Source organism: Schistocerca gregaria, chromosome 1 (genome assembly GCF_023897955.1).
Source record: "Schistocerca gregaria isolate iqSchGreg1 chromosome 1, iqSchGreg1.2, whole genome shotgun sequence".
In the NCBI taxonomy this organism is placed as follows: domain Eukaryota; kingdom Metazoa; phylum Arthropoda; class Insecta; order Orthoptera; family Acrididae; genus Schistocerca; species Schistocerca gregaria.
In genome coordinates this window covers 981,538,147-981,552,834 of record NC_064920.1, presented here as the reverse complement: position 1 = coordinate 981,552,834, position 14,688 = coordinate 981,538,147, and the positions used below count along the sequence as shown (strand labels likewise).

Below are 14,688 nucleotides of genomic sequence, written 5' to 3'. Positions count from 1 at the left end.
CCTGTGCTCTTTTCCAATCATTTGGAACCTTCCGTTCCTCTAGAGACTTGCGGTACACGGCTGTTAGAAGGGGGGCAAGTTCTTTCGCGTACTCTGTGTAGAATCGAATTGGTATCCCGTCAGGTCCAGTGGACTTTCCTCTGTTGAGTGATTCCAGTTGCTTTTCTATTCCTTGGACACTTATTTCGATGTCAGCCGTTTTTTTCGTTTGTGCGAGGATTTAGAGAAGGAACTGCAGTGCGGTCTTCCTCTGTGAAACAGCTTTGGAAAAAGGTGTTTAGTATTTCAGCTTTACGCGTGTCATCCTCTGTTTCAATGCCATCATCATCCCGGAGTGTCTGGATATGCTGTTTCGAGCCACTTACTGATTTAACGTAAGACCAGAACTTCCTAGGATTTTCTGTCAAGTCGGTACATAGAATTTTACTTTCGAATTCACTGAACGCTTCACGCATAGCCCTGCTTACGCTACTTTGACATCGTTTAGCTTCTGTTTCTCTGAGAGGTTTTGACTGCGTTTAAACTTGGAGTAAAGCTCTCTTTGCTTTCGTAGTAGTTTCCTAACTTTGTTGTTGTACCACGGTGGGTTTTTCCTGTCCCTCACAGTTTTACTCGGCACGTACCTGTCTAAAACGCATCTTACGATTCCTTGAACTTTTTCCATAAACACTCAACATTGTCAGTGTCGGAACAGAAATTTTCGTATTGATCTGTTAGGTAGTCTGAAATCTGCCTTCTATTACTCTTGCTAAACAGTTAAACCTTCCTCCCTTTTTTTATATTCCTATTAACTTCCATATTCAGGGATGCTGCAACGGCCTTATGATCACTGATTCCCTGTTCTGCACGTACAGAGTCGAAAATTTCGGATCTGTTTGTTATCAGTAGGTCCAAGATGTTATCTCCACGAGTCGGTTCTCTGTTTAATTGCTCGAGGTAATTTTCGTATAGTGCACTCAGTATAATGTCACTCGATGCTCTGTCCCTACCACCCGTCCTAAACATCTCAGTGTCTCAGTCTATATCTGGTAAATTGAAATCTCCACCTAAGACTATAACATGCTGAGAAAATTTATGTGAAATGTATTCCAAATTTTCTCTCAGTTGTTCTGCCACTAATGCTGCTGAGTCGGGAGTTTGGTAAAAGGAGCCAATTATTAACCTAGCTCGGTTGTTGAGTGTAACCTCCACCCATAATAATTCACAGGAACTATCCACTTCTTCTTCACTACAGGATAAACTACTACTAACAGCGACGAACACTCCACCACCGGTTGCATGCAATCTATGCTTTCTAAACACCGTCTGTACCTTTGTAAAAATTTCGGCAGAATTTATCTCTGGCTTCAGCCAGCTTTCTGTACCTATAACGATTTCAGTTTCGGTGCTTTCTATCAGCGCTTGAAGTTCCGGTACTTTACCAGCGCAGCTTTGACAGTTTACAATTACAATACCGATTGCTGGTTGGTCCCCGCATGTCCTGACTTTGCCCCGCACCCGTTGAGGCTGTTGCCCTTTCTGTACTTGCCCAAGGCCATCTAACCTAAAAAAAAAAAAAAAACCGCCCAGCCCACGCCACACAACCCCTGCTACCCGTGTAGCCGCTTGTTGCGTGTAGTGGACTCCTGACCTATCCAGCGGAACCCGAAAAACCACCACCCTATGGCGCAAGTCGAGGAATCTGCAGCCCACACTGTCGCAGAATCGTCTCAGCCTCTGATTCAGACCCTATGTAATTCTTGTTCATTTTCGCTGAGGATATCAAACTCATCAACGAATTGGATCATTATATCCTTTTACCCTGAATTTTAATCACAGTCTTGAAACTTTCTTTTATTTCCGTCATTGCTTCTGCGATGTATAGATTGAACAGTAGGGGCGGAAGACTGCATACCTGTCTTACACCCTTTTTGACACGAGCGCTTTTGCATCTACATCTGCATCGATTGCACATGTAAGTGCCTGGCAGAGGGTTCATCGAACCATCTTAACAGTTCTCTATTGTTCCAATTTCGTATAGAGCGCGGTATCAACTCTGTGTCAACAAAATATTTTCGCAATCGGAGGAGAAAGCTGGTGATTGGAATTTCGTGAGAACATTCGTCCCAACGAAAAACGCCTTCTTTTAATGATGTCCAGCTCCAATCCTACATCATTTCAATGACACTCTCTCCCATATTTCGCTATAATACAAAACTTGCTGCCCTTCTTTGAACTTTTTCGATGTACTCCGTCAGTCCTACCTGGTAAGGATCCCACAATGGGCAACTGTATTCTAAAAGCGGATGGACAAACGTAGTGTAGGCAGTCTCCTTAGAAGATTTGTCAGATTTTCTACTTGTCCCGCCAATGAAACGCAGTCTTTGGCTAGCCCTCCCCACAACGTTTTCTGTATGTTCCAAGTTGTTCGTAATTGTAATTCCTAGGTATTTACTTCAATTTACGGCCTTTGTATTTGACTGATTTATCGTGTAAGTTTAACGGATTTCTTTCAGCACTCATGTGGATGACATCACACTTCTCGTTATTTATGGTCAACTGCCAATTTTCGCACCATTCAGATATCATTTCTAAATCGTTTTGCATTTTGTGTTGATCTTCTGATGACTTTATTAGTCGATAAAAGAGAGCTTCAACTGCAAACAACCTAAGACGTATGCTCAGATTGTCTCCGAAATCGTTTAGAAAGATAAGGGACAGCAAAGGACCTACAACACTACCTTGAGCAACGCCATAAATCACTTATGTTTTACTCGATGACTTTCCGTTAGTTGCTACGAACTGTGACCTCTCTGACAGGAAATCAGAAATCCAGTCACATAACTGAGACGATATTCCATAAGCAGGCAATTTCGCTATAAGCCACTTATGTGGTACAGGGTCAGAAGCCCTCTGGAAATTCAGAAATACGGAATCGATCTGAAATCACATGTCAATAGCACTCAACACTTCATGCAAATAAAGAGCGAGTTGTGTTTCGCAAGAACAATGTTTTCTAAACCCCTGTTTATTGTGTGTCAATAGACCGTTTTCTTCGAGGTAATTCATAATGTTCGAACACAATATTTGTTCTAGAATCCTGTTGCATATCGACGTTATTGACATGGGCCTGTAATTAAGTGGATTACTCCTACTACCTTTCTTGGAGCTGATGCTACTGCAGACTCTGAAAGGAACCTAACTGGTATAAAGCCTAGACCAGAAAACTTCCTTTTATTAAGTGATTTAAGTTGCTTCACTATTCCGAGGATATTTACGTCTACGTTACTCATCTTGGCGGCTGTTCTTGATTCGAATTCTGGAATATTTACTTCGTCTTCCTTCGTGAAGGCATTTCGGAAGTCTGTGTTTAGTAACTGTCTTCGATAGTATCTCCATTGCAATCGCGCAGAGAACGCATTAATTACCTCTTGACACTAACATACTTCACATACGACCAGAATCTCTTTAGGATGTTTTGCTAGGTTTCGAGAAAAAGTTTCGATGTGGAAACTGTTATTTGCATCTCGCATTGAAGTCTGCGCTAAATTTCGGGCTTCTCTAAAAGATCGACAATCTTGAATCTGTTTAAATTTGGCATGTTTGTTTCGTTGTTTCTGCAACAGTGTTCTGACCCGTTTTACGTACCAAGGAGGATCAGCTTCGTCGTTTGTTAATTTATTTGGTATAAGTCTCTCAATCGCTGCCTATATTATTTCTCAGAATTCAAGCCACATCTGGTCTACACTTATATCATTAATTTGGAGGGAGTGGAGATTGTCTTCAGGAAGGTGCCTAGTGAATTTTTACCTGCTTTTTTGAAAAGGTATATTTCCGTTTATTTTTGGAGGATTTGGAGGTTATAATATTCAATCTTTCTACGACAACCTTGCGTTCACAAATCCCTGTACCCGTTTTGATGCTCGTTATTAACTCAGGATTATTTGTTACTAACAGGTCAAGTGTGTTTTCACAACCGTTTACTATTCGCATAGGCCCATGAACTAACTGATTGAAATAATTTTCAGAGAATGCGTTTAGCAGAGTTTTGGATGATGTTTTATGTATACCTCCGAAATTAAACACGTACTTTCGCCAACACATCGAGGGTAAATTAAAGTCACCACCAACTACTATCGTATGAGTCGGGTACGTGTTTGAAATCAAACTCAAGTTTTCTTTGAACTTTTCAACAACTGTATCATCTGAATTGGGAGATCGGTAAAGGGAATTAATTATTATTTTATTCTGGTTGCCAACAATGACCTCTTCCCGTACTAACTTCGTTCTTTATATTCCAGTCTTACTGTTCCCTCTTGCTTATTGCACATATTATCACCCGTCTTTCCTAGTAGCTTATACCCATTTTTCTCATAATTTCGAACATCTTACACCATTATAAATTGTCGAGCGCTTTTCCTAGATCGACAGACGCTATGAACATGTCGATGTTTCTTCACTTTTGCTTACATTATCAAACACAAAGTCAGAGCTGACGACCTTGTTCCTGTCTTCTATGCGTTACTTGCTCTCTTGTGATCTGCTGTTTGAACGTGATTTATGCGTTGATGCCGAGAATTCGTATTTATTAATTGAATTTTGCTGTTAAATTTTGGAATGCTGCTTGCTGTATCACAAAAATCTTTCGCTCCGGATGTTACAGAGCCCCAAAGAACTTCAGGTGGGAACAGCTATTTTGCTTGTTGTAGTGTAGACTCGGTTTCGCCGAGCAATAAAGTATTTTAGTAAAGTTTGCCTTCGTTCCACTTTCCTTTGGTTTGTCACTGTCGGTTTCCTATCTTTGACTGAACAATACATTTCATATCAGCACCTTTAAGGGCTACTAGCACCTTCGAAAGTCACTGTAGATCTTACTTTGTCTATGAGAGGACTTGAAGAAGCAAGTTACACTTTATGATGGCAGGCCAAGTAACTGTTTATAAATGCTGTAATACACTTCAAAGTGACACAGATATGTGAGAGTGAAACGTAGCTGTCTTATTTGCTATTGCAAATTTCAAGAAGCTTTGAGCATAAATGTAAAGGAAGTTGTGAATTTGATAAATGTACTCAATCTCTGTAGAATTCTTTGTAAGTCTGTGTTTTGAGACCAAAGAAGTTAGAGTAAGATAGAGAGTAGCAGTATGTGGAGTGTCTTGGACAGTCTGGCTAAGTACTTGGTTTGAAAGGATGGAACGTGGCCTGCCGTGAGTCGAGGCAGCATTACATAAAAAGGATTTTGTAAAAATATTTTTGACGAATAATTTTGTGGAACTGATACAATATGAATGCAAGAATGTCAAAAGGGAAATTAAGGTAAGCCAGTTTTTTTTTATATTTGTAATTGTGTAGTTTGTTATTGTTAGAACATTGTGTATGGTTGAAGTTTGCTGTAAAAATTTTATAGCGAAGTACATGGAATTGTCTGACAGTTGAAACAAGTGTCAAGGAAAGCGAATGTACAGAAGAGAGTTATTAACCCTCCAGCAGGAGCGCCGATTTTCCTAACACGAGCGGGCGCGCGGTGCACTTTGTATACATGTAGTCAAAAGCTGTCATTATGCTACCAAGGGAAACATGTATGAGCTAAATCACAGTTTAATTTTAGTTTATTTAAACAAAAATACTGGAAACTTATATTACATCGCTAATTTACTATTTGATTAAACAAATATGAAGCATTCATATCATCCTATTGCCGCATTTGACATCCAATCTATTCCAATTACTTTTTTATGCACATACTGAACAAAAACTCTTTCATTGCAATACAATCAAACAAAGGCGACATATATTGAAGAATTATCAGTTAACACAAAGTCCCTTCCACCTACACGCATGCTCATAAATTAAGGATAATGCTCGTACATGGTGAAACAACCCTCTGCTGGGCGGTTTGTGGGTTTAAATCACCTCGGGTTATGACTAGGTGGTGCATTTGACCTGCGAGTCGTCGTACGGTGACGCTGGCAGCAGTCTACATACGCAGAGGTGTGTTGGTGCATGTCAGAGTACAGTGCAGCGAGTAAGTGTGCAGATGTTTTCAGATGTGCTAATGGTGACTATGTGTTGAAAATGTCTCAAAGAACACATATTGATGACGTTATGAGGAGTTGAATACTAGGGCGACTGGAGGCTGGTCAAACACAGCAGATCGTAGCACAGTCCATCCGTGAGCCACAAATGCCACAACGTGTGATCTCAAGATTACGGCAACGATTCAGGCAGACAGAAAACGTGTCCAGACGCTACAGTACGGGACGTCAACAGTATACAACACCACAAGAAGACCAATATCTCACCATCAGTGCAGCAGACGGCCATGGAGTACTGCAGGTAGCCTTGCTCGGGACCTTACCGCAGCCACTGGAACACTTGTCTCCAGACACACGGTCTACAGACGGCTGAACAGACATGATTTATTCGCCTGGAAATCTGCAAGGTGCATTCAACTGACCCCTGATCACAGGAGAGCCCGTAAAGCCTGGTGTCAAGAACACAGTACATGGTCATTGGAACAGTGGTCCCAGGTTATGTTCACGGACGAGTCCAGGTATAGTCTGAACAGTGATTCTCGCTGGGTTTTCATTTGGCTTGAAGCAGAAACCAGCTACCAACCCTTTAGTGTCCTTGAGAGGGACCTGTATGGAGGTCGTGGTTTGATGGTGTGGGGTGGGATTATGATTGGTGCACGTACACCCCTGCATGTCTTTGGCAGAGGAACTGTAACAGGTCTGGTGTATTGGGACGTCATTTTGCACCAGTATGACCGCCTTTTCAGGGGTGCAGTTGGTCCCACCTTCCTCCTGATGAATTATAACGCACGGCCCCACCGAGCTACCATCGTGGATGAGTACATTGAAACAGAAGGTATCTGGCAAATGCAGTGGCCTCTCTCTTCTCCAGACATAAACCCCATCGAGCACGTCTGTGATACTCTCAGTCGACGTATCGCTGCACGCCTTCAAACCCCCAGGACACTTCAGGAGCCACGACAGGCAATGGTGCAAGAATGGGAGGCTATACCCCAGCAGCTGCTCGACCACCTCATCCAGAGTATGCCAACCCGTTGTGCGGCCTGTGTACGTGTGAATGGTGATCATATTCCATATTGATGTCGGGGTACATGCGCAGGAATCAGTGGCGTTTCGTGGCAAATGTGTTTCGGGACGGTTTTCTCAACTTATTACCAATAGCGTGGAGTTACAGGTATGTGTGGAGGGCGTTCCCTGTTTGCCTATGCTATTAGCGACAGTTTTGAGTAGTGCCACGTTGTGTGACACCACATTCTGTAGTTATCCTTAATTTATGAGCATGAGTGTACACAGTTAACTATCTTGTGCATTTTCGGGAATTGCTTTACATTTCTCTTATGTATGCACTGTTTTTAAACGTCCTTTGCAAACAAAGCTATGATGCGAGTTACATCTTATGGTAGTACTCGTAGATATGTTTCCTGCTCGTCCACATCTCACACACCGACCTCTTTTCTTGGTGGTAGACTCCTCAGTTTTTTGAGAACATTGATCTCTGTATTTCACGAGGAAAGTTGCAATGTCGGCAGAAAGTGAAGGAATATTAGCTCTTTCCACTAGCAGAGCCTTCATAAGAGACGGTGCTAAGTCTCTCAAAAAAATTCTTGTCTTCTTTTTTTGATATGTCTCATTTGCAGGAAAATTATTTGAGCATTGATTCCTGCTATATCCATTAGAGCATAGAATACAACCAATGGCCATCTTCTTGTCACCCGTCCGGCAGAACACCCTCATCCCAGTTGATCGATTGTGTCGACTTCTCCCTTTGTTATATTGTAATCCACATTGTAATCCAAATTATCTCCGGTTTACCTGTAAATTTCGTCAATGATTCCGAAATCGTGCATAGTTGAAAGTAATATAACGGCCTTGTTTTGTTTCGGCACATACGAAACTAGCATCATATCATTCTTAAAATCAAGTCAAGAGGAGTGAGTAGCCTTACATTTCCCAGGTAAAAATTTTTGTGGGTTCTCGCATTTGTTTCTTCTCAATGTGCCGATGCATGTTAGTCGCTTTTTCAAAATGAAATTGGTTGAGGAGTAGCTAGTGTACCAATTATCCATTGTAACGTTTCTTCCTGAGCCTTCAGTGTGAGTAACTAGACTCCGTACGATATTACAGGGATAATTAGGAACAACGTATGGTCCTTTAGGTTCTTTTCCACAATATGCTTCAATATTACTAGTGATGAACGTTTAGCATCTGCTAAAACAAAAATCTTTATCCTGTACTTCGCTAGTTTGTTTGCGATATACTGACCAAAAGAACAGTGGCCCCGGAAAGCCTGCAACTTTTCGTCTACTGCTACGAATTGCCCTACGCTATAAGCGTTCTTGCAGTTCATCACAAACGCATCCAATATTTTTCTTATTGCAGCAAGTTAATCAGTCACTCCTCATTCTTGCCTTGTACTCTTGTCGTGAAAACGGGTACATCGTAAAAGGAACAGAAATCATCTGTAGCTCATCACAGTTCTCGTAATCTCCATACCTCTACCATCTGCTGTCCACAGTTCCATAATATTTGTGTGGTTTGCTTTCGTAGTCCCGATGAGATACAGCAATCCCAACAATGCCATTATTTCACACCTTGTACTTTCCTTAGCGTCTCTTTCTCTGGTATATTGTACACATTCTTTCTTAGGATGAAAATGTATATCTTCTTGTATTTTACAATTTGATCAATCATTTCCAGGCTAAGTATTGTCCATAAAGCCACTGTTTCACTTGCGACCCCTCTGGCATCACATGCGGGCCCAGGGAATATTTTCACAATATTCTTTCTTCCTGCTTTCTCCCTCCCAATAATAACACCACCAGTGGAGAGTGGCTCTTCAGTCATCATCTGAATCGTGGACTTGATCAGAATCTGCATCGTCGTCACTTCGTGTGATAAATTCCTCTTCTTCTTCTTCAGAGTCGTCTTGTTTTTTTTTTTTTTTTTTTGGTCTGGTACAATCAAGAGCGTTGTCTATCATCTTTGATCTCGCCCTGCACAGTGATATACCCGCTTGTTATGTGTTATCTTTTGATTCGATTAAAAAGGAACAAAATAGAAGTGAAGGAAAAATTACTTGTATGACCAGGCGCGTGGTGTACTTTTTACACTAAGATGATACCCTCGCAGTTTATTTTAAATTACTGTAGCTCACTTGAACCTATGACAACGCAACTTCTCATTGTGCTAGCTGAAACAATAATGCAACAGTAGGTAGGGGCTTACTATTCTAAAACAACAATGGAACTGTGCACGACAATGTTATTTGCGGTTGGCATTCTTTATACACAGGCGAGACCACTAGAGGGTAAAAATATTTTTTGTAACTTGTCAAGCTGTGAGAACTTTATGAAAGTGTATATAGTTGTTATGGCTTAATGAAACATAGTTATAGTTGGAGTCTTTGTTCTCATTTATCAATCTTTAAGAGAAGTTTCTCATTTTCCATTCTATACTTTCATGAGTGTGTTTGCATTCTCGCACTGCACATAACGAGTTGCGTACTGGGAAGCATTTTTATAAAAATTAGTATGATACCGTCTTGCTCTTACACATTGTAATTATGGTAAATGAAATTTTATATTTGACAGTCTCATCACTACCTTAATAATAACACGTTGCAGGACAGACGAGCGTTTGGTGCTCACAAGTAGGCCAATGAATTTAATTACCATCAAGGTTCATGTCCATTGTAAGGCACAGTGAGTTTCATAGCGTATTAATGAAAGTAATGCCATATCAGTTCAGAGGCTTAATATCAGTAAAAGATTTCAGTACGGTGGTATGACGTGAATTTTCACGCAGTCTGTTAAGAAAGCCAAATGCGTTAATTTCTATGTTCATTTGCTGTATAATAACAATAACAATTTTGGTACAGCGATTGTTTGCAAGACTGAAGATAAATATTAGCTATATTCAGGGCAACATTGCAATCTGAGTTATTTGTTTTGCAGTCAGACAGCACACCCAAATTTCATTGAAAACGGATTGCTTTCTCGCAGGCGAATTGTTTGTTGTTCTGGTTAGTCAGGATTTCGTATCGTGTAGTGTGCGCTTCACATATTTCCACTCAAAATTAAATACATTGTTCTGTTGCCCTGCACCGACGTTTACACATTTTGATCTCAAAATAAGTTATATACCTTTCTCAGACACCAACCAGACACGAGTTTATGTTTTACTCTAAGCTTTTAACACCATTTTAAACAAAGCCGCCAAGTCACCGTAAACAATGGTCGGAACTTTCTAAAAATCGTTGTATTCCTCGACAATAGAAACCCACTCCTTGTTCATATCATTTAGCCACTCGATAACAGCTGTGTCAGCTTCCTCGTCGTTGGGAAACCTGAGATTGCTGCAGATTAAGATCGTCGACTGCTTGTACTTTCTCGTCTGTGATCGATGTTTATAGCCTTCTTAGCAGCACCCACTTCTGTACGGCCTTGGTCAAGTTGTTGGCACCAACTCACAGCGGCTGGACGAGACATTGCATATCCTGTAATTCATACATCACAAGAATTTCTCGGCGAATTTGTGTACAGTTCAGGGGTTTTGCCCACAAAAAATCGTACTATAGTGCATACTTCAACGATTCAAGTTGCCGCGTCATTTCACTGCCTCCTTGTGATGACGTGTTATCCGTACCGCAGAAGAATTGCGTCTGCAGGGAACCTGGAACATGTACTCTATTCTGACAATGCGGTAACTCTTATTGCGCAATGCTGCTAGCGTGGGACAACACGTGTAACCTGCTTTCTGAAACGCTCACGTATATGTGCCCTTATATAGTTGTCCCAAGGCATCTGCCAAAGGTGGCTTAGCAAATAACAGGCTGTCGTGGTATCACAGACTACTAATAGGTACCGAGCGAGGTGGCGCAGTGGTTAGCACACTGGACTCGCATTCGGGAGGACGACGGTTCAATCCCGCGTCCGGTCATCCTGATTCCATCCTTTCTGTTCCGTTACTTATTCCCTTGGACGTCTGTAGTTCATTCCTGGAGGATGGAATTTCCTTCCGTTGTTTCTGTAGTAAGGTATAAGTAACGGAACATAAAGGCATACGCGACAACAGGAGGCAGCAAGCTCCTTGGAGGATGGCCATCATAATATGCAGCTCCAACAACAGCCGGATGCCACAGGAAGCGCACCTCACAGGCGCATACCGGGTTCAGAAGGCCAGGACAATGGCTCGGCCACGAGAAAAACTCGCCACGGTCGCGGACAGCGTAAGGAGCTTCAGCAGAGCCATGATAGTGCTAGGATCGCGCCTATCGGGCGCGGACCCAATAGGAAACGCCTTGGGACGTCCGGTACCTCAGAAGAGAGCCGCAATGGGCGCGGACCGAAGAGGAAGCGCCTAGAGACTGATACCACGGACAGAAATGGCCACAGCGGGCGCGGACGGCATAGGGAGCACCACACACCGCCCAGGCATAAATATGGGACGAGGTCAGCTCGCCAACCAGTCTCAGGGAACACCTGATGAAGACGCCGAGTTACGACGTCGAAATATCGTGTTGGGAAGACGCGGACCACCGGCAGTACACCCGATTTTACTAGATGTCACGACACATCATGATCTCTTCTGGCGCTAAAATAATGTACTTATAAAATTCACAATTGTAATTATGGCAATCTAGTCATTGCCAAATGATACCAAATAAAAATGTGGGTTTCAGTGCATGGCAAAATTTTAAAAATACGATAATGTGTACATCACATATAGCAATTAATAGCGGAAACTGACACGATGAAAAGTATGCGACGATAGAAGTAAAAACTTCCCAGTAAATAAGTGGCCGCAAACGAGCCGTTTACGAGAGGCTACTAGACGGCATTAATTTCTGGTAAAATATTGCCCTACTCAATAGAAATGTCTTAGAAGATAGGTTAAAAAATAGCACACCAAAGTTTATAGCATTTTCAGACTTAGAGAAAGCATTTATCAAAGTTGACAGGAATGTTCTCTTTGAAACTCTGGCGGTAGCAGCGGTAAAATATAGGGAGCGAAAGGCTATTTACAACTTGCACAGAAATTAGATAACTGTTATAAGACTCGAGGGGCACGTAAGGGAAGCAGTGGATGAGAAGAGAGTGAGGCAGAGTTGTAGCTTATCCCTAATGTAATTCTGTACACTGAGCAAGCAGTAAAGGAAACCAAAGAAAAATTTGGAGACTTAAAGTGCAGGGAGAAGAAATAAAAAAACTTAAGGTTTGCTGATGACATTGTAAATAAGTCAGAGACAGCAAAGGACTTGGAATAACAGTTGAAAGGAGGTTATAAGAAGAACATCAACAGAAGCAAAATAAGAATAATGAAATGTAGTCGAATTAAATAAGGTGATGCTGAGGGCATTAGATTAGGAAACGAGACCCTGAAAGTAGTAGATGAGTTTCGCTATTAGGTCAGCAAAATAACTGATGATGGGTGAAGTAGAGAGGACATAATACGTAGACTGGCAATGGCAGAAAAAGCGTTTCTGAAGAAGAGAAATTTGTTAACATCAGACATAGGTTTAAGTGTTAGGAAGTATTCATGAAGGTATTTGTCTGGAGTGCAACCATGTATGGAAGTGAAGTATATACGATAATCAGTTCAGACATGAAGAGAATAGAAACTTGTGAAGAAAGCTGAAGATTAGATGGGCAGATCATGTATTTAAAGACAAGGTACTGGACAGAACTGGGAAGACAAGAAATTTGTGGCACAACTTCAGTAAAAGAAGAGATCGGTTCTTATGGCACATTCTGAGATGTCAAGGCATCACCAATTTAATATTGTAGGGAAGTGAGGCGGCTAAAAATTGTGGAGGAATACCAAGAGATGAATACACTAAGTAGATTCATAAGGATGTAGGTTGCAGTTGTTATTTGGAGATGGTTCAAAATGGTTCAAATGGCTCTGAGCACTATGGGACTTAACATCTATGGTCATCAATCCCCTAGAACTTAGAACTACTTAAACCTAACTAACCTAAGGACATCACACACATCCATGCCCGAGGCAGGATTCGAACCTGCGACCGTAGCAGTAGCGCGGCTCTGGACTGAGCGCCTTAACCGCGAGACCACTGCGGCCGGCTATTTGGAGATGAAGAGAATCGCACAGGATAGAGTAGCATGGAGAGCACCATCAAATCAGTCTTTGGACTGAAGACCACAACAACAACAACAATAGAAATGTATTTGAAACGTAAAATTTTCCATTAAATGCTGCAATTCTTTCGCCACAGATCCCTGCTGTAGTGAGCCAGATTTCAGTCAATAATGAAAAGAAACAATTTCTCTCTTGACTTGAGAGAATATAGAACGTTCGCTGGTTATCAAATTTCTCACATGTCATTCACAAGTAGTTCTCTTCTAGAATCATACAATCAAATCTTCAGGATCACCCTAGGCCTACTTGCCATTAGTTTCTTTCCATTCTATCCTAAACTACCTTCTCTTACGACCAGATACGAGACTATCACATCCACAAGAATCGATAAATGCAAAGGGTTTCTTATACAGTTTTTACTCACTCGTGTGTCAGAAACAAGTGACAGCCCAGATTTTCAATTTGTCACACAAAGGAATTAAAAACATTAGCTGCCTTTAGGCATTGTTTTCCTTTGCTTCTTGATTCATAGTGGTTACAGGATCAAAATGGTATCTCTTCTTTTGGACATGTCCTAAAGACCAGACACATGATATGTATTTAAATGTGTGATCTTGTTAAATTACCAACATTTTTCGTATGTATATCACATCCATTCTCTCACATCCTTAAAATCCCTCCCGCAGTTAACACTCGCTGAGAGAGAGCACTTGCCGATACAGATAGTGCGCAAGAGCTGTTCACGATGTATGCTGAGTACTTACCTGTTCCATCACTGTCTTCATCCTTTAACACTTCTGATGACACTAAAATCACAAGGACCACAAGCATCTGCACCAGCTTTGCTGTCTTCTTCACAGCTTCCATGTCAGTACATTCAACAACAATGCTTCCAGCTTCAGAGAATAACCGACACGCGCTGCGGACACACACAAATCACTTTTATGTGGTCAACAGCAAATGACTATAGTCGAGTCGGCGTAAGTTGATCACCAACAGCTCGCAGCGCTGTTGCCAGCTTTCAAATGTGAAGTGCAAACGGCTGTAGGTAGGAACAGTAGCCGTTTATAGAGATTACGCAATAATGACGCGTTATCATGGAGATGTTTACAATTGCGTGATGTGATTGGCTGCAGTAGGCGCGCGACGCTGCTGTACCCAGCTCACTGCAACTGTCAGAGATTGTCTTACGGCGACTTGACCATAGATGGTCGCTTCGTTTGAAGCAGACAACATTATGGGGAACTGCTCTGGTGCCCCTCCTTATTTAGTGAGATCCTAGATGACCGATAACACACTTTAATGTTCAAAACTGAAGGAATTCAAATAATGTGTTTTTTCAAAGATTTTTTTTTAATTTCTGTGAACGCTTCAAGGACATGTTTTTACAGATAATTCTGTCATATTGAAGTAAATCAACAACAGCTCTATATTTTCCATAGTGGCCTTATTCCTCTTCACTGAAAACGTGAACGATCTCTTGTTTTCCGAGTCTTCACAAAAGTGAAGAGAAAACAAAGAGTAAAGACGCATGGTCTTGTAAACTTTATGCAGAGTTCAGTGAGGACCTGTTAGA

General features: G+C 41.5%; 1 protein-coding gene across 3 annotated transcripts in view; it reads right to left on the bottom strand.

Moving 5' to 3' along the window:
- The window catches only part of LOC126311360 (pacifastin-like protease inhibitor cvp4), an 89,748-nt gene that overhangs the window by 58,460 nt on the left and 16,600 nt on the right, over positions 1–14,688 (bottom strand). For 2 of the 3 annotated variants that reach the window (XM_049992232.1, XM_049992231.1), the window contains exon 1: positions 13,877–14,028. The exons of the other annotated variant lie outside the window; for it this stretch is intronic. In XM_049992232.1, coding sequence (XP_049848189.1) covers positions 13,877–13,979 — 103 coding nt within the window. In that variant the 5' untranslated portion in view covers positions 13,980–14,028. Of the gene's footprint in view, positions 1–13,876; positions 14,029–14,688 lie in introns of those variants that run through there. 3 annotated transcript variants of the gene reach the window in all.